The sequence below is a fragment of the Theropithecus gelada genome, chromosome 5 (assembly GCF_003255815.1).
Source record: "Theropithecus gelada isolate Dixy chromosome 5, Tgel_1.0, whole genome shotgun sequence".
NCBI classification, from domain to species: domain Eukaryota; kingdom Metazoa; phylum Chordata; class Mammalia; order Primates; family Cercopithecidae; genus Theropithecus; species Theropithecus gelada.
This window is the reverse complement of record NC_037672.1, coordinates 48,314,845-48,338,848: the sequence shown is the minus strand read 5'-3', so window position 1 is coordinate 48,338,848 and position 24,004 is coordinate 48,314,845. Positions and strand designations below refer to the sequence as shown.

General features: G+C 33.0%; 1 protein-coding gene across 2 annotated transcripts in view; it reads left to right on the top strand.

Annotated features, from left to right (window-relative positions):
- GRID2 (glutamate ionotropic receptor delta type subunit 2) overlaps positions 1 to 24,004 on the top strand; it is a 1,538,331-nt gene that overhangs the window by 1,231,431 nt on the left and 282,896 nt on the right. For both annotated transcript variants that reach the window (XM_025385476.1, XM_025385475.1), the window contains one exon: positions 22,678 to 22,816. In XM_025385476.1, coding sequence (XP_025241261.1) covers positions 22,678 to 22,816 — 139 coding nt within the window. The remainder of the gene's footprint in view (positions 1 to 22,677; positions 22,817 to 24,004) is intronic.

Genomic DNA, 24,004 nt, shown 5'->3' with positions numbered 1-24,004 from the left:
CTGAGAAAACAAGTTTGTACTTATAAAATCATATTGCATCATTTCTTCTAAACTCATCAGACATCTTAATGAATATATAAGAGCCCCAAAATATTTGTCTGAATTCCTATGTGATACATATCCCTTCAGTCATTTGAACAAATTTTACTTAGTTTCATAATTGAGAAAAGCATTTTTTTCACATTAAGCATATATTATATATCTTAGAACCAAGCGTTTTGGGTCTAAATTAAAGATCATTCAACACTTAGTGTATGTAATGTGCCAGGCACTATTCAGGCTGTTGGGGCTATATTTGTGAGAAAAACACACATATATTCATGCCTTCATGGAGCTCATCTTCTAGTAGAGGGAGACTGGTAACAAATAATAGCCATAATAAATAAATAAATAAGCTACATATAACAGAACTCAAATGCTATAGAAAGAGTAGTTCAGAGTAAGGAGAATTGGAAGTATGTATGGAACTGTTAACAATTTTCAATTTGTTGCAGTAAGCCTCTTTGAGACTTTGATATTGAACAAAATCCTGAAGGATAGGAAGGAATACGCTTTATAGATAGATATCTGGAGGAAAGATGATCAGGTACAGGGAAGTGTAAGATGCAAAGTTTCTGCTTGAAGAGGCCAGAAGGATAGTTTAGTAGGAGATGAGGTCAGAGAGGTCCATGAGTTTAGATGAGATTGACCTTTGTAGACTTTCCCATTTACTCTGAGAGGAATGGAGAATTATGGAGTGCTTTAAGAAGAGAAGTGACAGGACAAACATTTACACAAATATGTAATTGTAATGGGAAGCATTGACAAACTTTTCTAGACCTATTCTATTTTCCACATCTGGCATATTTGAGGATTTAATACTTGCTTCAAAAATATAGATTTGTATCTAAAAGAGTCATGACTGTATTTTATAGGTATACAAATGTACACCTATTTAGGTAGATATATGCTGGTTGCAAAACCCAGCCGTTGTACATTTAAAAAACTTTACCTCCAAGATCCAGCCATAATGTTTCCTACTCTGCAGATCAGTCACATATGGTTATCCATTTTGGAACACATGTTAACAAGTAAATCAAGAGATACATCTCATTCCCAGCTGTATTTGTGGTGGTGACTCCTGAAGAAGGCCATTCTTTTCTGAGAAATGTTTCCTGGTCCTTTTGGTAGAGAAGGTACAGAGAGAAAGCAAAAGTGCAGGAATTTTCAGTTTATTTTTTTCTTCTCAATCAGCCTAGTTTCTTTCCAGGAAGACTAAATGCAATTTCACAAAATTAGTTTACCTGTTTACTTGAAATATATTTGGTAAGAAATATACATATATATATACCATATATATATATGGTAAAAAATTCTTTGCTACATCAAATCAATCTACTGATAATGCCTTTCAGAGTAGAATTAAACAAGCCTTTCTCTTTAGAAAATTCTTCCTGAAAAGAAATTAAATTGAATATATTTATTATTTTTATTTATTTAAAATGTATATATACCTTCTATTTATCCATAAAGATCTTAAAATCTGCTAACATTCATAATAGCAGTGCATTCTTCTGTTTCACTCACATAAAAAAAAAAGGAATAACTTTCTATCTCCAATCTTCCTTACCAAGGCCAGCTCTTTCCATTTAAAAATTTCTTGATTTTTAAAATTTGCAGTCATTTGGTCACAAAAGGCCATCTGGAGTAAAAGATTAAATAGACACTAGCTTCAACCACAGTAGGAATCTGGAAACTCAGCATTATCCTTCAGAAAACCTTCCTTTGAAAATGATGTACAGTTCTTCCATTGGGACTGCACCTAATCTCTAAGCTATCGAGAAAACAAGGTCAGATCTTCTGTTGACACAGGAAATAGTGCAACTGGTCCCCTGTAGTTATTGCAAATAGTTGTATAGATTAGTGATACTTCTGAAAAACTAAATATCTTTAAATGGGTCTTTAATATTCAATCTTCTAAATACAGGAAAAGGTTTAGGTTAAAAAGTGAAAATTAAAATGTTCACTCTGATGTTCATTGATTTTTAATTTTTTTCTTCTGAGCTGTTATTGACCCAAGTGACATTCTACAAATGCTGACTTAAATTAGGTTAAGCAAGTTGAAAATTATATTTGATGACCTGAATAATTCATTAAAAAGGATAGGCATATAAAAGCCTAGTTTAGTAACACAAACACATTTTTATAATAATGTAAGATATTGAATCTGGCCACATACAGTGTCCAGGATGGACACTTTTAAGTTGGAATGAGTAACTTCCTTGCTACTAAATTATATACAGTACATATTTAACTGATGAACCAAAAGAGAGTAATTTGGCTAAGTAAAAGTCATTCCCAGCACTAAAAGGCAATTTAACATGCATTTACACCCAGGAAACTTAGGAAATGAACAGTAATTGCAGAGGTCAAACTTGTAAGCTGGCTATGCTTACTTGTTTCACTCCAAGACTTGACAGCAGTGCAATTTAATCCTCAAATCTGTGACTACCTGAGACTATCATTTAATTGAGGGAGCTTATCAACTAAGAAAATTATGAACAATTGCACTAGTTTATATCTAAGGTGTCGATAATTCCATTTACCAAATGAATATTATTATGATGTGTTGTGAGTTTATAACTTAACATATTACATACGTGTGTGTATGTGCACACATATATCTTATTTCTCCTTTAGGGGACTATCTCTCCCTGGTTTTTCATGTAGTTTCATAAACTTTCTAACACTAATTGACAAAGTTAAAAACAAATAATTGTGTAATGCACAGATGGCAGAAAGTAAGCAAAAGTGTATGATTTCAAAAACAAACATCTACAAGCTATATTCTTATTAATTTATTTTTACATTTTAAGTATTAGCTAAACAGTCTTAAGAGCCATTTTCATATAAAATAGTACATTTTTATATTTTCTTTTATGATATTATAAAATGTGACTCATTCTTAGTGATGTTAAAACAAACAAGTAACACAATGTTAGATGTGCAATTTTGTCTACTCTATTTTACAAATCTTTTAGCAATATAATTAAAAATATCTGAAATCAGGGAATTCAAAGGAAGTGAAGGAATGAGAAAAGCCTAGTGGAATAAAGATATTATTCTCCTTTATTAAAATATAGATTTAATTTTTAAATGGGAGCATCTGGCATTAGTGAAATAAAATGTAACAAACCTCACAGATAAAACTTTGTTATTAAAACTCTTTTCCTTCCTTCGTTTGCTTCTGTGCAGATGATATTTTGATAATTTCCTCTGAAAGTAACAGAGGCTATGCTGCTTCTTATAGATAGGCTGTAACGGGGAGAAAACCCATTATCTTTCAACTCTTAAACTGTCTCTTCATAAGATAAGCATTTCAGAAACTGTTGCATTCCATAACTCACCTTCTGTTTTTATCCCTCAGTTTTTAGTTGACTAAATTACCAAAAACAAAACTAATGGTACAAATTCTCTAGCAGGTCTAAGGGATTTGAAGACTCAAATGAAGCTTACAGAGATCCCAACTGGCTGATCTAGTACTTTTCATCTTTGATTTGGTGTGTAATTGGTTATCAAGATGTGTTTGCTAGAAAATTTACCCTTTACACAAAGAAATATGGAAATTTTAGCTTGAAACTATTCTCAAGATTATACATATTTTTCAAGTTTAAGACATATTCCTTATTCATTACTTTATTCATTGTTGTTTGTTCTCCTGAATTCAATTTTTTTTTTTTTTTGAGACGGAGTTTCACTCTTGTTGCCCAGGCTGGAGTGCAATGACGCGATCTCGGCTCACTACAACCTCCGCCTTCTGGGTTCAAGCGATTCTCCTTCCTTAGCCTCCAAAGTAGTTGGGACTACAGGCACGTGCCACCACGCCAGCTAATTTTTGTATTTTTAGTAGAGACGGGGTTTCTCAATGTTGGTCAGGCTGGTCTCAAACTCCCAACCTCAGGTGATCCGCCTGCCTTGGCCTCCCAAAGTGCTGGGATTATAAGCGTGCTGGCCTCCCAAAGTGCTGGGAGGCTGAGGTGGGCAGATCACCTGAGGTTGGGAGTTCAAGACCAGCCTGACCAACATGGAGAAACCCCGTCTCTACTAAAAATAAAAAGTTAGCCGAGCATGGTGGTGCATGCCTGTAATCCCAGCTACACAGGAGGCTGAGGCAGGAGAATCATAGACCCCAGAAGTCGGAGGTTTCAGTGAGCCGAGATCACGCCATTCATTGCACTCCAACCTGGGCAACAAGAATGACACTCCATCTCAAAAAAAAGTTAAAATTTTATCAGCAAATGATCTCTCAGGGTATAACTTTTAATCACAATTAAAGAAATGTTAGATTAGACTTGATACATATACATTAAAAATATGAAATACTACAGAGTATATAATTCCTTTATTGAAAGCAACAATAAGAGCGTTTCATTCACATAGTTAAATGGTCAATGTGGTAGATATTCTCCTTGTTTATCCTGAGTTTAAAAAATAAACTTATCAGATAAAAATGAGGAAAAGGAGTATTCCAGACATTTCAAAGTTTAAGATGGTAAACACTGTGAGGATGCCATTTTTGCATATGAATGGAACAAAAGTTGGAGATAAGACCAGAGAAAATGTTAGGGGCCAGATTACAGAGATGCTCAGGTAAAACACAAAGAAAATTGACTTTATGTTACAGAAGATAGATATTTATTAAAGATGTTTCATCATAAAACTGGCCTAATAAAATTTATGTTTTAAAACTGGACTGTTTGGAGACAGTATGAAGCATGATTTGAAGGTTATGAGACTGTCCAAGTAGAATAGCTGAAGGAATGCAAAGCTGGAAAATCAACCACCACCACTACCACCACAAAAACGAAAGAAGGAATAGAAAAGAGAATAAAGCAGAAACACACACGACAGGACTTAGTGCCTGAAGAGGTGTCAAAAAACCATAAATATATTAATATGTATGCAACAGTGGTTTCATACTGCACATAATGCTGTTAAAATTAAATTACTAGTACATCCTTGACAACTATTTTTTTCTTTAGCTATTTTTTCCTGTAGCATTATTTGTTGTCTGTATAAGACTGTATTATTTGTATGTATGTGTATACATAAATATAATTTCTTTGCCAACTTCCTTATTATTACATGTTTATACAATTATAAATAATCATTCTAGTGGTTCAATCTTTGTGCACATCCATGGTCATTTTCTGAAGGAACTATCCTAGATATGCAGCTTCTGAGTTAAATGATATGTATGCATCTAAGACATGATACTTTCAGCCAAACATTGTACCATACTTCATATTTTTACATTTCAACAATTAAAATCACATAAGTTTTAATAGACTTTAAAAATATTTATTTAGAAAAGTAATAGTAAATTAAAATAATGTAAAATTCAGCTTTACATTACTTTATCCCACTGGATATTGAGAAGAAGCTTAAATATATTCAAACAGTTGAAACTACTTGGACATAAAACATGAGAACTCTGCACACCTTAAAAATTACCTAAATCATTTGGACAAAAATGTTTGAAACTTGTTACTGATAATGTAAATGTTAAAAACACAGACAAAAGGCAGACTGAAATTTAGCTCGAACCTTTATATGTGTGTTGTTGGTGTTTATAAAGGTGTAAAATGATACCACATAATGCAAGAAGGCTATAACTAATTTATATTGCTTCCTCAGTTAATATCTTCACATAAAAACTACCCAAGATGTCTATTTTTTGAATAGCAGCTTGAATTTTCAAATATTATAAGAGTCTCTTGTGTATTGCCATATGTGCATAGAAAAAAATTTTAAGTCTGTGAAACTTGGAAAAAGCAGCAAATACATATTTTTTTTCTATTTTCAATAAATTTATGCAGAGAAGCAGGGTGAATGAATGCCTTTAGGGAAAAGGAAAGCAAAAAAGTAACTCACCATTTTGTCTGCATGTACAATTTATACATTGAAAGAGCTATTCATTAGCATATAATCTATTATATGTAAGATTACATAAAAAGTTATTTGCCTAAGTAATTAAAAAAGAAAATACAAAAACAATTTATAATTCCAATACTGGGTGCTTAGGATTTTCTTACGATTCAATTAGAAGTTTATATACTACTGTTAAAATAGAGAAATGACAGATGCACTTGTTGAGTTATCACAAGAACATGAAGTTAAGATACGTAGAATCACAGCCTGCCTCCTAGAACAACTCTGAGGACAGAATTATTCACCTATTACTTCTCTTATGTATTTGTCATTAGAATATCTTGTCATTGCAATATCACCTTCCTTCTATTTTCTTTACATCTTCCAAGATCATCAATTAATTATATTGGTTATGTTTTAAGTTGATTGCTTTTTAGAACCATCTAAATAACTTGGTCTTAGGAAATTATTTCCAACTCAAAATAATGGGGAATTTTTCTGAGTCTTATAGATAAACTCTTATTCTGTTTGTTTTAAATTTATTTGCTTGAACCTGCCCTAAATTTTTAGTGTAGGAAGCCCATGATCTAAACCTATTTATTCTAGTCATTGAGGAGAATAGAGGGAGAAAACAAAATAGAAATAATAAATCAGAACCCTTGGTGGAAGAAGTGGTGCATGTACTGGGAGGCGGAGACACCAGGAGGCTTCCTAAATTCTCTGACATATGTCACTGCCTGCCTGGTTTTCTCCCTTCCCTATCATAGCCTGTGATCATATATTGTATTATTTCCCACTCCTCTATGATATTCATCTTGGGTTAGGAAACCTAATATTGCTTTTCTAGTCACACCATAAGGCTGTTGTGAAAATTAAATAAGAATGCACTTCCAAAACACTTAAAACAATGCATAATGCCTTAGTAAATGCTTAGCAAATAGAGGCTTTCGTATTTTGTTTCCTGATCTTTGCTTTGTAGTCTCCAACTCTCCGATCTTGATCTGAGTTTAACAAGTTTTTTGTTTTGTTTTGCAACTTCACCCTGATCCCCTTCCTTCCTGACCATACTTCCTCTTTGTTACATCCATGGTTTTGATTTACTGCTTCAGCCCAGCAAAATAACCTTGTTTCCTGATTTTCCTGTTGCTCATCAGTTCAATTCAAGTCCCTAACTCAGTGACTCCAGAAACTCTAAATTGAAAGTGTAAGAACTTCCTGGAAAAATTATTTTACCATTTTTAAATCTCTTATTCAAAAGAATATGTTGAAAAGGAATCAGAATAGAATCAATTTTTATCTTCAAATCTTTTTGATACCCTCCTAAGAACTTAAGCATAAGAGCTCGGTAAAACTAAAAATTATGTAAGAAGAGAAAATTCAAACTTAGGAAAGTTGATATTGTTTTGTAAGACTACATTCATAATGTTAAATGATTCCCTTTTTCTCCATCAAATTATAAATCTAATGTATGCTCAATAAAGTCATTTTAATTTAAAACTAATCTCCAGTGGTGGTTAACAGGTTGCTGGTTTTAAATGACAATTTGGAGGCTTAAAAATGTATTATAGACTTACTTTTGGCCCTTTTATCATTAAAACTGATTGAAAATGTATTGGCATTCTCTGACCTTTTAGAACAAATGACATACTTATGCATAAGGCTTAGTTTAGTAACCAGCCTCAGAAATTCCAAATTAAAAACTTCACTTTGAGATCCATTTCACTTTGATTCCTGTTGACAACTGCTGCTTACCCTTTGAACTTTCATGCTTCTGGGACTGGCAAAAATGGGTGCAATTTTCCTCAGAACTACTGATTGATTGAATCTCTGAAAAATGGGGTTGCTAATGGCACTAGAATTTATATAGTGGTTTTATATAGTGGCTTAGGCCTCACTATAATTATTTTAAAACATTAAAAGCTAATACATCACTAGAGAGTGGCAGGTTCTGACTCAACTGCAATCTTGCTTCATGCTGTTTGACAAACGAGTAGTCATCTAGACAATATTTCCTCTTTCAGTGCCTTTCCCAGCCCTCATTTCATTGCCAGGTCTATAGTAAAATCAGTAGGTCAAAAAAAGGTATAATAAGAAAAGAGAATAATTTTTGAGACCTTCTGCAAAGTAGCATTTGTATATATGTAAAGAATCATACTGTATTCCTTATTCAGGCCATGCATTGTGTTCTTCCTTTGGTTGGTTGTTTATTTTATTGGTGAGCAAATAGGCGATTGATATAAAATGATGTGTTAAAAGTAGAAAACAAAACACCTACAGTGTAAATCAAGTAATTTAATACACAGAAAATATATAAAAAATACATGAAGTGTTAGATATGGTGGAAGTGAGAAGAACACACAGATGATATATAAATTGTCTTTTAAAATTACAGTGTATCCCTCAATCATACTATCTGAAAGCTTTCTGAAGATATTAAGGGATTTGTTTGGATATCTTTCCCTCTTTTCAGTGGAATTTCTAAACTTTCAAATGTTTTAATTTTGTAATATTAGATAGAAAATGCTTTCTACTATACATTTAAGCCTTTTTCCAGAATCCTAGCCTTACACCCTTATAAAATATTTAGCATATCTAAAGGCAAACCAGGAAAGAAAGAATTAGGCTACTTGGTTTCTCCCTTTTATTTTTTAACAAAACTTCTAAAATATCAAAATGGAACAGATATAAGAGCATGAATATAAAAGCTGAACATATTTCTAAATATATGTGTGTGGTTTTGACAAAATGCTACCTAGTGGAAACAATACATGTGATGGGAAATATTCTGGGAGTCAATAAGTGTTTAGGATATATTCCTCCATCATCTTTGAAACTTATCCTCATATCAGTGTTCTGAAGATATAGTCTTATCTTTATCATTAACATTTACGAAGGTAGTTTTGATAGATACTGGAAAAGAGAACAGAAAAAGAAATAAACAAATACATTTTTGTTGCATATAAAAATAATGGGAAATATAAGGAAGATATGTGGCAGACTGACTGTCTTAATCCATTTTGTTTCACTATCACAAAATGTCACAGAGTGGGCATGATATAATAAATGAAATTTATTTTATAGTCCTGGAGGCTGGGAAGTCCAATATCAAGGTGCTGGTATCTGGTGAGCACCTTCATGCTGCATCATCTCATGGTGGAAGGCAGAGGGGCAAGAGAATGTGAGAGAGCCAGATAACTTTCCAGAAGTAGCCAGAGAACAAGAGAAAGCTGAACTCACTTTTGTAAAAACCTGCACTTGTGATAATGAACCTATTCCTAAAATAATGATATTAATCTATTCATAAGGGCTCTGCCCTTATAGCCTAATCACCACTTAAAGATTTCATCCGTTAAGATTGTCACGATGACAGTTAAATTTCAATATGAATTTTGGAAGGGTCATTCAGTCACAGCACTGACCCATTCTGCTTTGTGCTAAACCTGTTTTGTTTGTCCATTAATATTATGTGATGCAAACCTGTGAATTAGTGGAAATTTCAATGAACAGCCACAAATACTACCAAAACATTTGGTAGTATTTGGTAGCCTTTCAACCAAAACATTCAATCTCAGACATTCAGACATTCAGAAGCTTGTTTAGAAATACTCTTTTAAAACATATAAAAGAACCTCTAATTTTGATGTCATTTCAGAATCTATAAAAGAGTAAACTTACCAATTCAAAATGGATTTAGCAGCCCCATAAAAAAGAACTTTGTTAATTAATATTCTGGAAAACTTATTTGCCAGACCCAATAAAGCTCTTGTATAACAAGCTACTTTCAATGGATGTAGTGCATTTCATTCATGCTATGATCAGACTGTCCAGTAGAACTGAATGCAAAGCAATTAGTGCAACGAAGGAATAAAAAGTTTTATTAAATGAGACCTAGAGATAGAATTTACAAAAAAGGGTTTCTAAATGCTATCACTGCCACTATCCTTGGAGACAGGAAAGTTAATCAATTTGTGGTAGGGAATTATGGTAAACATTATGTGTATTACTCACCCATATGTTCTTAACATTGCACTTAAGAGAGTTTATATTTCAATGCAGCACTTACCTCAATATTTTGTACTATTAGTTAACATATAACTGTGTCAAATTATAATGTAACCCACCTTGCAAACTGGAAACCTGAAATCTGTGATTGATATTCAATGGGCTCTTTTTTTCCCTAGCTCTTTAGAAACAGTGGGAATTTTATATAGGCTAGAGTAACAAAAACATTGTGAAAGTAAGAGGCTGCCAAGTAATACATTTTTGTGTAATACAATTCAATTTACTTCTGATATGAGTTATAGCAATTGGCACTTAAAAGTTAAAATCAGCGTGTAAGGTTTATGTGTGGTAACCAGCACCCATTTAATTTAATTATAATTTTTAATTTAGCATTTTTCATATCTGCTCATCAGAAATATTTTATGGTATTGGGTCTGGTAAAACAATCTTAACTGCTTGTATTAAGTGAAGTTTCAAAAATTACAAAGATCATCTCCTTCTGTAGGAAGTTCTAATGTTGAAATAACGTATTTTTATTTGCTCAGAACATTCTTATTTCAAGTAAATATGTATAGATGGCATTTGTATGTATAAAAGAACTCTATATATTTAAAAGTAGATTAAATATAAAATATTAAATTATATAATTAACTACATAATATTAAATTAACATTATGTTAATGTTAAATATAAACATTTAATATTTTAACTATTAACATTAAAATATATTAAAACTGAAATGCATTATTCATCCAGCATGGAACTCTTCAAACTAGAAGAGCACAAATAATGTAAAAGTGGTGGAAAGAAGAAACTGCTATTTATAAGCTTTACTTGTATTATAATGACTATGACATGTAAATATTAAGTCAGAGAAGTCTACAGGAAATTCCCATTTCAGTTACATGATCTAATGCCTTGTAGCCTTCTTTTGCTTATTTGCAAATAGACCTATAACCAGTCCATAACAATATTTAGTCATTTAGAACCAACTGAAATAACAATCGTATTAGTCAGATTATCAAGAGAGACAGAACCAATAGGATACATAGAGGCATACCTCGAGGATATTGCAGGTTCAGTTTTTGCCACCACAGTAAAGCAAATATCCCAATAAAGTGAGTCACACAGTTTTTTTTCATTTTCCAGTGCATATAAAAGTTAGGTTTACACTATTCTATATTCTTTTAAGTGTCCAATAGCATTATATCTAAAAAACAATATACATACCTTCATTTTAAAAATACTTTCTTGCTAAAAAATTCTGATGGAGAGACACGAAGTAAGCACATGCTGCGGGAAAAATGGTGCTTTGCAACACAGGGTTACCACAAAGCCTCGATTTGTAAAAATAAGTTTGTAAAAAAAAAAAATTGTGTGAAGTTCAATAAAGTGAAATTCAATAAAACGAAGTATGCCTATATATAGATAGATGTAGATGTAGATATAGATATTTGAGAGGGGATTTAATAGGGAACTTAGCTCACACGATTATGGAGGCTGAGAATTCTTGTGACAGGCTGTCTGCAACCTAGAGATTCTGAAACGCTAAGAAAAGCCTCAAAACCAGGGAAGCTGGTGATGTAATTCTCAGTCCCAGGCCACAGGCCTGAGAACCTGTGAGTGGGGATGGGGTGGGGAACTAGTGTAAGTCCTGGAGTCCCTAGGCCAGAAAACTAGGGGTCCTGATGTCCCGGGGCAGGAGGAAAACACTGTGTTTTCGCTCCAGGAGACAGAGAGAGAAGAAATCCTTTTCTCTCCTTTGTTGTTCTATCTGGGCCGCCAGCTGATTGGATGGTGCCCATCTACATTGAGGGTGAATCTTCCTCACTCAGTCCACTGAGTCACTCACCAGTCTTCTCTGGAAGCCCTCACTGAAACAGCCAGAAGTAACATTTTACCAGTTGTCTGTTCCTGAATCCAGTTGACACCTAAAATAAACCACAGCAAAAATAGAGAAATGACATTACCTATCACTATGTTTTCAATATATCATGTTATAAAATGTGTTTGAAAATTCTTTTCACTTGTATAAGATATAAAAAATATAACTTATAACTTCATTCACAAAATACCTTTTCTTCATGGATTCTGTCAAAAGAGAATAAGTCAAAATATTTAAAACATTACATGGTTGAAGATGTTTTTAGCAATGTAATATGTGATAGAATAAAAATCTCCAACTTTTCTAAATTAGGAGAATATTTAAATAAGCTATAGTAGAACTGACTGAGAAATATCATTCAGCCATTGAAGATGTAGTAAATAGGATACAAAATTGTAGGTTTGACCTGACCTTTACTACTGAAAATCACATTAAAAATGCCAAAAAGGACATATCAAAAAATGCTACCTTGACCCCTTCTTCAATATTGGGCTTCTGAATATATACACTGGATTAGTTCTGGGAACTAAGTAAGAGGCTGTAAATTCCCACTCAGCAATTGAGGCTAGGTTTCTGTCCTCAGATGTGGGATTTTTCTACCCATACATATCAAGAAGCACCTTAACAGTTTATAAAGTATAACCTATGATTAATAGGTTGTATATTATGTAAATCATGTAAATAGAAGCACCTGTTTTATCTTTAAGGTCACTGTGATCAATGAACTATTTCTACAGTCCTCTGAAGATCAATACACTTCAATTACCACTAATAAACAGCCGTGACTCACTGTAGTAATTTTACCTCATCTCTTGGTCATCCACACCAAGCCTTTACCTGGGATACTGCTTTCATTTTGGATCAAGAAATGCAATTTATTGCAGCATTCTCAGCATTGTTAGCTGAGACTTCAGAGGACAGGAACACAGAACTCTTCAGAGATGCTTGTGTTCTTCCCCCTTCCATGTGATTTTTTTAATGTCTGTGTGTAGGGAGTGGTCCTCTCATGTAAGAGAGGTGACCAAGTTTCTTGGAACAGATTCATTCCAACATTCCCACCTCCCTGAATCTCTACAGTAGGCCAGGGAGGTTGTATAGGTTATTTTCAAATTCCATTCATTTTTGGTTCATTCTTTAATTAGCCAGTCTAATGAATTAGCACTACCCCCTGCCCAAGTATCAAGTCAGCACATTAAATCCCAAATATGAAATCATTACCACCCATGACAATATATTTGCCCTAATAGAGACTTAATGTCATTCTATTTGCTGTAAACTTTTATAAGTGGGCTTTATATTTCTCTGACTCAATTATTTTGGGACCTAATTTGTAGCATGGAGGCAATAAGGAGTAATGTGGTGAGTCCAAAAGAGATCTGTGAAATTTCCTCTGTCAAGTTATTGAAAAGCATTTGTGCAGAAGAAGACTGATTCCCTCAGAAGTGATGAGAGGTTGCTTCCAATAACAAGGAGGTTCAGAAGAATTTGAAAGTTCAAATTTCTTATCAATGCATAAGATATCTTATATGGCAGAAGATTTAATCAGCAGTTAAACTGTGCTACAGTCAAGCCTTAATCTTGTCCTCAGCAGTATCTACCCTAAAACTACAGGATTAAGAGAATTCTTCAAAGCTGCCACCAAGACATTAAAATTTTACCTTATTTCTGAGCTGAGCGTTCATGGCCTTAAGTTTCTCATTTGCACTCTGTATTCATTTGGAGGCTTCAGAGCAGTTAGCTGGAACCACAGTCTTCACAATCACTATTATTGCCATGGTCTTGCATTCCACCTGCACTTCATTCCATGCCAACACTAGTAGTTATTTAAACAATCATAATGTAACCACAGGCTGTAAATTGTCACAGTTCCATTTCCCATCAGTATGTGCTACATAGATATGGGAGCAATCCAATCTCAGAATCTCATTTCTTGTGGTTCCGTTTCAATTACTAAATTTAAGAAGGAAGTGTGTCTAGGAGGGTGGAGAGTGACAGCGAAAATGAGCAGGCTCAGTGGGTCTTAGATCCCAGAGGGACTGCAGGCTTGATGGAGGGAGGAAGCTCAAAAATTTGAAGATGGCATAGGAGATTGGAATGCTTGAAATTCAGATTACAGAAGGGTTTATATTATTGTTAATAATGGTAATATTCACTAACACAACTTAAAAGTAATGTCATTGCATTCAATAGAAAATAACTATAAAATAAATGTAATGTAAATGAAACATTATTGAATACAAATTAGTTCCATTGAATGCCAAATGGTGTTTGAGATTTGAATTTTCTTTGTAAAAATAAAATCAAAATTTCAGAACCTTATTATCTGAGGCTTTGCTCTTACCATGGTATTACTGGGTATATACCCAAAGGATTATAAATCATTTTACCGTAAAGACACATACACACATATGATTATTGCAGCACCATTCACAATAGCAAAGGCTTGAAACCAACCCAAATACCCATCAATGATGGACTGGATAAAGAAAATATGGCACATTTATACCATGGAATACTATGCAGCCATAGAAAAGAATGAGTTCATGTCCTTTTGCAAGGACATGGTTCAAAACATCATTCTCAGAAAACTAACACAGGAACAGAAAACCAAACATTGCATTTTCTCACTCATAAGTGGGAGTTGAACAATGAGAACACATGGACATAAGGAGGGAAAGATCACACAGCGGGGCCTGTTGGGGGTTGGGGGGCAAGGGAAGGGAGAGCATTAGGACAAGTACCTAATGTATGAGTGGCTTAAAACCTAGATGACAGGTTGATGGGTGCAGCAAACCACCATGGCACTTGTATGCCTATGTAACAAACCTGCAGGTTCTGCACATGTATCCCAGAACTTAAAGTCTAATAAATACATACATACATATATATATACACACAGACACGCACACACACACATACATACATACAAACTAAAAGGTAATTGTAAATGGAACAACTTTCTCACTGTAACACGATATGATTTTTGTGCTATCTCTCCCTACCACTAAAAGCCGTCTCTTATACCCATGATAGACATGTTGTAGAAAATCTGCCCTAGCTTGCAAAGGGGTTAATATAGTGAACTCATTATCCTGTGGACAACAGGAAACCGCACTTGTATCTCTTGTTCACTTCCTTATTACTCCCACATCTTCTGCCAAAAAAATAAAACATTTACAGATATGGTCACAATGTCTCTCAATTTGCCTATCAATAAACTTTAAGAAATACTTATATAAAGGTGACTGGCATAAATGAAGCATTTCAGAGATGATATATACATTATCTCCTCCTGTCTTGAAATGTAGAATATGCTTATGCTGGCAATGACTTCCACACAAATTCCAACAATATACTTCTTTGTTTTTCTACATTGTGATTCTGTAAGTATAAAACACTCTAATATTTATTTATACTTTAAGTGATCAGTTTACATGAACTATTCAGTCAGCTCGAATAATAAAAATTTTCTATTTGCTATGAGTTTTTAGCCATTTTGTTAGTAACCTGTTTCCAATAAATATCCAACTCTTGAAAAAGGAAGGTTTATTTTTAAAAAAAGGTATTAATTAGTTTTCTCCCATTTTTTTCTAATCATAATTTATAAAAGAATCCCATCATTCCAGATTACAAATTAAAAATGTTGTGAGTCTTTAAACCCATAAGAAGTAGATTAACCAAACAAATTGGAGACTCTTCAACAATTAATTACTTTTTCATATTTCATGGAAACAAAGATGCATATATACTCACACAGAATAAGACTTAGAACAACAAATTTTTGCCTGACTCAGATGGACTTATCAAATTTCCCAAACTTGCCTGAAGAAATTGCTTATTTTTAACAACTTTTGTAGTAAGCTAATGTATACAGTAGCAAGGTTAGTGTAATTTTTCTTGTGGTGAAACAATCACATCAAAATGAAACTCCGGTGAAGAAGATTTTCCTTAAAACAGAGGGGTAATTTGGAAAATAAAAATTTTTCATGCTTTAGCAGAGTACTTTAAACTCATCAGGGGTTATAGGAATCCAAATACCCAACTTCGGAATCAGACCTTTGCACACCCTGAAGTGTCATAAAGTATCAGGCTAATTTTTACAATATTTTTTTAGCAAGGTGAGATTATGTTTTTTTTTTAATTTGGCACATAATTGTTTTGCCCTTTACCTAATTATCTCTTCCAGCATCCTGACTCTATGAAAATGCATCTTTTTTTTTCTAATTGTGGATTTAAAAAAGGAGAAAACAAATATCATCATTAAATTCACTATTCTCCTTATTTTCTTCTCTTATTTAGTTTTTAATTGTGAAGTATTATTTGCATACAGAAAAGTACATAACAAATGGTGCAGCTCGATGAGTTACCAGCAATGGGCCACCTGTATAATTACCACCTAGGAAAAGATAGAACATTACCAGTGACCCAGCCCCCATGGCCTTTTTCTCAATCATTTTTCACTCTCCCCAAAGGTAACCACCCATGGGATCATCAGCACTGCCATTCATGTTACTTGCTTTTGAACAATTATTATACAGTGTGAATTATTTTACCCAACATTAGGTTTGTAAAACCCATTAATAGTGTTGTGTATAAGTTGAGATTTGCTTGTTTTCATTGTTGTGCAATATTTTATTGTTTGTGTTCAAAGAAAAACTTTAGACGAATGAAATTTAACAGAGTTGAATTCAGCAAAGAGCCATTCAGGAATCGAGGAGCCCCTTGAACCACATAGGTTCAAAGTAACTGGGGTCTGCCACAAGATTAGATAATATTTATGGACAGAAAGAAGAAAGTGACATACAGAAAATGGAAGTAAAGTACAGAAACAGCTGGATTGGTTACAGCTCCACATTTGCCTTATTTGAACACAGTTTGAACAGTTGGTCACCTATAGTTGGCTGAAACTCTGTGATTGGTACAACAGTAGGTTACAATCTGTTTATACATCCAGTTAGGTCGCAGTTCACTATGCATGAAGAAACCTTGAGGCCAAACTTAAAATATGTAAGGAGGTATCCAGTCTACTTTCAAAGTATGTTTGGGTTGTTTCCAGTGTAGACTGTTATGACAATGCTTCTACTAACATTTCTGTCTCTTGGTATGTACATTCATCTAGTGGGTATGTACCTAAGGGGGGAAATTGCTGGATTCTAAAATATGCATAAATTAGTTTTCAGAGATTGTTTATCAGATTGATTGACTCAACCAATTTACAATCCCAACAACAGGGTACAAGCATTCTGATAGTTCCATGTCCTTACCGACACTTGCTGTTGTGTATCTTTTTATTTTAATCATTCTGGTGACTGTGGAGTAGTATTTTTTTATTTTGTATTTCCCTAATAGTTAATGAGATTGCTACCTTTTCATATATTTATTGGCCATTGGTTATCTTCTTTTATGAAACCTCCTATCCATTTTTCTGATTGTCGTCTCATTTATTCTTATTGATTTATAGGAGTTAATATTTATTGATAATTTTTTGTTAAGCATATGTATTATAAATATCTTCTACTGTGGCTTGTCTTTGCACTCTTTATGATATCTTTTTAACTACGAAGTATTATTGCAGTCAAATTATCAATCTTTTCTTTGTGTTAATGCATTTTGTGTTGTGTTTAATAAATCCTTTTCTAGCCAAATTTGTGGTTACATTCTTCTATATAGTTTTCTAGAAGCTTTATTGTTTACCTTTTATATTTATATCTATAGGCTGCACGGCATTGATTTCTGTGTATAGTATGAGTTAAGAGACAAGTTTCATTATTTTTCATACATATATCTAATTAACTTAGAACTACTAAATGAAAAGACCTCCCTTTCTCTATAGTACACACTTTAGTGCAAGCTGGGTATAAATCAAGTGCCTGTGTATGCATGGACAACTTTCATTGATTTATTTGGTTTATCCTTGTACAACTAACCCACTGTCTTAATTACTATATTAATCTATAGTCATCAAGAGCCAGGTTTTTCTTCTTCCCGAAGAGTATCTTGGCACATTTTGTCCTTGTGCAGCTTCATACAAACTTTACATTCAGCTTCAAGCACATTTACTTGTGCACACACACATACGCACAACCTGGAATTTTTAACTGGAAATTCACTGACTGAATCTATAGATCAATTTGAGGAGAATTTATATCTTTACAGTACTAAGTCTCTCAATCAATGAACATGCTATATCTTCCTTTGTTTTACTAAAAAATGGTTTTATAGTTTTTCATGTAGAGATCTCTCATATCTTTAAATGAGTTTGTTCCTAGATATTTGATCATTTAATGCTATTGCAAATGATATCTGGTTTTTAATCCTATGTTGTAAATGTTGCTATTACATACAAATATAATCTATTTTTGAACATTAATTCTGTAACATAGCAAGCTGATAAATAATTTATTAATTTTAGTAATTTATCCTTTGTTCTCTTGGATTTTCTACATACATATTCATACCATCACTGATCCATAACTTTTGTTTCATTCTTTCCAATTCTTAAATACTTTTTTCTAATTTTTTAAATTGGACTACAGAGTCCAGCACAACTCCAATTTAATGCTGAATAGAAATGTTAGCAATTTGTATCCTTTAAGACAGTCAAAAAATTTTATTTTATTAGTATGTATGATACTTGATATAGATTTTCTTTAAGTAATGTTCATAAAAATAATAAACACTTTTTAAAGTTTCTAGTTTGCTGCTTATTTCTAGGTTTTGTTTTTTTGTTTTGTTTTGTTTTTGTTTTTCTAAGACTGGATGTTGAACTTTATCTGTACCTTTTCTTCATCTGCCAAGAAGAGCATATAATTTTTCTCTTTTGGTCCTAATGTAGTGAATTACAATGATCGATTTTTGAATGCCAAACCAATCTTGCTTTTATATAATAAACCCGATCTGTTTGTTTGTTTATGCAATTCTCTGTTTGCTAATTTATTTATCTTTTGAATCTACAATCATGTGAAAGATTGGCCTATAATTTCATTTTCTTGGAATAACTTTGTCAGGTTTTGTTATCAAAGTTGTGCTTTCTTTATATAATGGATTGAATAGTGTCTTGCTTTTTTTCTAACTTCATGAAGAATCTGTGTACAACTAAAGTTAATTACTCTCTTGTATATTTGGTAGATTTTTTTAGTAAGACCACTGGCCTTGCATTTTGTGGTGGGTAAGTTTTAATTCCAGATTTGAAGTCTTTGATAGTTACAAAACCATTCATATTTTCTATTTCTTTGGGGAGGAACTTTTTTAGGAATTTGTCCATATCATCTTAATTTTCAAATTTACTGGCATAAACTTGTACATAAGTTATCCTTCTATTACCTGTAACATCTGTAACAATGTGCTTTTAAAATTCCTGTTACATTTTTGTGCCTTCACTTATTTTCCTTATAAGTTTCAACAACTTATTTTGGACTTTTTAAAGGACCAACCTTCTGTCAGATCAACTTTCTTAATTGTATTTCTTATCTATTTTGTTAATTTTTGCTCTTAATTGTTTTCTTCCTTGTACTTGTTTAAATTTAACTTGCTGATTTTTTTTTTTTTACTTCTTAAATTTGATAAGTAGCTCAGACTACTTTTCTTATACATTACAGGCTATCAATTTTCCGCAATACAATTCAGCTGCATCCCATCTACTATCAAAACTTGTGAAATTTTGATACAGAGTATTTTTATTATCATCCCATTCAAAGTACTTTTCATTTCTCTGGTGATTTTCTTTGACCCATGGCTTCATTTCTGATCATTTGGGGATTTTTCTTGTTATCTCGGTCCCACCTTCATTTGACAAGTCCTGAACCCCAGTTTTGTTACCACCTAACCATTGAATACTTTTAAAGTATTCCTCAGTTTGTTAGTTTCTTAGCTTTCTGTTTATAAATTGGCATATGCCCCTCAGGGAAAAGCATTTCCAAATATGAAGCCATCTCTCTGGGTTATTTTCTTCTCCAGGACTCTGGGCCTGTAAATTTTTACTGCCTCTTTAGCTCTGCAAATGCATTATATGTTCAAATTTTCTAGCCGTTGTCAGTGGGAGGATTGTTCTGAATGGCTTCATCCACCAACCATTACCAAAATTGGAAGTCAAGATTCCCATTACTTTTAATATTTTATTCCTAAGTGTAATGATCAAATAACATTTTATTTGCATTCTACAAGATTATTTGAGCTCCTTGAATTGCAATTTTTATAACAAAGGTGAAAAAACTCAAGTATGCTTTTATGTGGGTGATAACAACTCTAATCAAGGCTAAAACTTTAATAGAAATGAAACCCCAATTAGCACTTTCATTCATAAATTTATTGTTCTACTTTTGTTATACATATTAACGTCTTTTAGTCTTTGGCTATCATCTGGTTCACATTTTATTATTATTTTTTCAATTAGCTATTTTGACCAGAAAATCCTCATATGGATGTAAAAATAAATATTTTATTTTGCTTTTACCTTTCAAAAGCTGGGTAAATATTTATTTTGCTTTGAAGAAGAAAGTATATAAAATGCATTGTAACTTATTTTGAAAAATGTGTTCCAGATATCAGAGTTTAGCGTGTTCTGAATACAACACATCAGGGGAATAGCTTAGAATATAACTAAAGGGTGTACTTATACTACATATAAAATTTAGACATATTACACAATGAGAACTAGTGGTTGTAATAAAAATATGCCTGATATTATAGCAAATCGAAAATCAAATCCTGTTGTCGTTCACATATTGATAGAACTATATGAATGTAGTATTATATCTCTTTGATTTATTTCCACTGTGAGTATAAAACTAACTCCTTTTAGAAGACCTGTTAATAGTTCATATATAGCATGTATTAGTCTAATAATATTGCCTATTAAAACTAATATAAAAATATAATATAAAAATAATATTGTCTAATAAAAACTAACACAGACTCAGTGGCTTAACAATGGAAATTTACTTCCTCAAAGGTCTGGAGGCTGGAAGTCCAAGAGCAAAGCGTCAGCCAGTTTGGTGCCTCCTGAGGCCTCTCTCCTTGACTTGCAGATGCTCACCTTCTTCTGTGTCCTCACATTGCCTTTCTTCTGTGCATGTGCCTCCCTGGTGTCTCTTCCTCTTCTGATAAGGACATCAGTCATGTCAGATTAGAACTCTATGCTTACAATCTCACTTTACCTTAATTACTTATTTAAAGGGCCTATCTCCAAATAACAATCATATTGTGGGTTAGAATTTCAGGACATGAATTTGGGAGAGAAGCAAGTTAGTCCATAACACAGCACATATTCATTCAAAAAACTTTACCCACTTAATATGGGCCAGGGACTATTCCTATATCAAAAATTATACAGGACAGAAATAAACAAAAATGTTTAAAGCCTAATACATTGTTATTTTTAAAAAGATAAAGAAATTGGCAGTGTAGGGTTGTAGGGAATTATTTTAGATAGAGTGGTGATAAAATATTTTTATAAAAAGATATCCTCTGAGCAGAAACCTGAAAAAAAATTGAATGAAGACAGAATTTATGAATTACAGAGGAGAGAATTTTAGGCATAACCATTTGCAAATGCAAGGGCCCTGGGACATGTATCGGCATGGCTCTATAGAGGAACTTTCAAGAAAGCCATTGAGAGAATGGTAAGAAAGAAAGTCAGACAACTGACCTAAGATGAGTATACATAGAGCCTTGTGAGTCTTGGTAGAGATTTTTTATTTTATTTTGTTAAAGAGTCCTGGGAAGCCACTGGGAGCTTTGATCAAGCGAATCCCATTGATCTGATTTTCATTTATAAGAGCACCGTGGTAATAGACTTAGGAGTGGTACTCTCTAGAATATAAACAAATAGGGAAATCACATGAGCCGTTCAGTAGTAGAGTCAAAGATGTCATCTTTGAATTGGGTGTCAACAGTAGACAGGATGAGATGAGGTAGGATTTGGGATGTAATTTGAATGTAAAGGTGACAGGACTTGCTATTGAAGAAGATGTTTGAAAATTCCTATTTTGGGTCTGAGAAATAAAGTAAATAGTGGTGCTATTCCCTGACATGGTATGGATTGGCTTGAAGGAGAGTTAATTTAGGAGTAAAATAAAACGAGTTCTGTTTTAGAAGTCATAAGTTAGAGATGCATATTGGATTCCAAGTGAGAATCATGTAGGCCTTTATCTATAGCTCTCTAGAGAGAGTCAGGGTAGGGGGCTAGAAATAAAAATTCTAGTGTTATTGAAGTATACTGTAGATCATAGTCAAAGTCAGGGGACTCATTGATATTATCCAGAGTGAGACCATGGACAAAGAACAGAAGCAGTCTAAGGACTGAGCCCAAGAACACTCCAACATTTAAAAGATGGAGAAGAGGATTCTGCAGCAAGACTGTAAGAGTAGGAAGTCAATTGAAAGTAGAACAAAGCAAGTATGTGATGCTGAAGCCAACATTAATATGTGTGATCCCGTGATCATTAACAAGCTATGTTTCAAGAGAATATAACAAAAAAATTTTCAATATTATTTATTTAGCTGGAAATCTGAAAATTTCCATTAAATATAAGCATAGCAGTATTAGTATCACCTAACTAATGAATAATCAAGCCCTTGGAAAGAAAGCATATACTGTGATTGTAATAAAAGGGTAATTAATTATAGGGTTGAACAGGAAGGGGGAAGAACTATCATTTAAACATGGTATACTAAATATTTGTCATGCTTCTTTTGGCTGGGTCTTTCATAATCTCATAAAAGAGAATTAAATATGGAGTGATGAAATAGAGATCTACGCTGATGTTAAGCAGAAAAATTTCTCACTACTTGAAAGTTAATTTGGTGTTGAATATAGATGACTTCAGATCTTCAATAAATGCTAGTTGATGTTCTTTTTATCTCTTTGCTTCTTTCTACAGGTGGAGAGGTCCCGTACACAACTCTGGCTACTCGAATGATGATGGGGGCTTGGTGGCTATTTGCTTTGATTGTTATTTCATCTTATACAGCAAACCTCGCTGCTTTCCTCACTATCACACGCATTGAAAGTTCCATCCAGTAAGTAGACAATGTTTCCATTAGCCACAAAGCATGAGAAATAATGAGTGGCCAAAGCTATCTGAGAATAAGTATATGGTGTCTTATAATAAATATACAACTTCCCTTTGAGTAAAGGATCAATTTTGTTTTACTGCAGAGTATCACTGGTTAGTCCAAGTCCTGAAAATGCAGTATTGGTAGAGCATTTTTTATAAAATAAAATTTTGGCTACTATTTGAATGTTGTTTCTCACATTTTCCTGGAAGGATAACACATCTTCAGAATTTTAATGTCCACGAAGAATGACTATGTCTGGTAAACATTGTGAAAAGGAAGAAAAAAATAGTCATACTTAAAAGAAAATCTTTGCCTTGAGTCTGTCCCATTATGTACTATCAGAATAAATAGTTGAATAGGTACAGATGTTTGAGATATAGATGGATGATTGGGGATTGGGGAGAAAAGAAAAGGCAGGGGAATAGCAATCAACAGAAAATTATAGTATTTCAGTAACCGCATTCTGTTTTTCTCTTCATTACATTATACTTCATGTGATTCTTATTGCTTCTGTTTACTAGCCACAGTTGGAATGGTGGGATGCACTTACTTAATCCTAAAAGTTACCTAAACTGGTGTCTCCCAATTCACATATGCCATTTCCATGAGCCTGTAGAGCCCAAGGGTCTTTTATCCACCACAGCCAGTTTTGCTTTTGTGGTTTCATGCTACAAGATCAGCACCACAGTATAATATCTGCCTTATTAGAACATAATGTTCTATATATGGTTTTAAGAAAAATTTTCCTGAAAATGTTTATTCATCCCAAGATGAGTTTGAATTTTCCTAAAGTTGAACACTCATTTTCCAAAAAGCTGGCAATTCAAATTCAGAATAATTAGATACGTCAGAGAATTCCTTAGGAATGTAACTTGTTTGGAAAAGAAAATGTGAGTAGTTATTTTCTTTTAAAAAGAATGTAAATTAAATTCATTAGTAGCCATAAAACTATTATAACATAATACCAAAAAAATTAAGAATTATCTATAAATAAATAGGGTATTTTTTTCAATTTGCTCATTATACAAATTGAAACAATTAGTAATGCTAATAATAGTCAATTATTTTATCCATTCATAAAAATGATGTTTCTAGTTTCTCTCATCAAATTCTGCTGCTCAAGTTGTTTTCTGATTATTCCTTTGATAC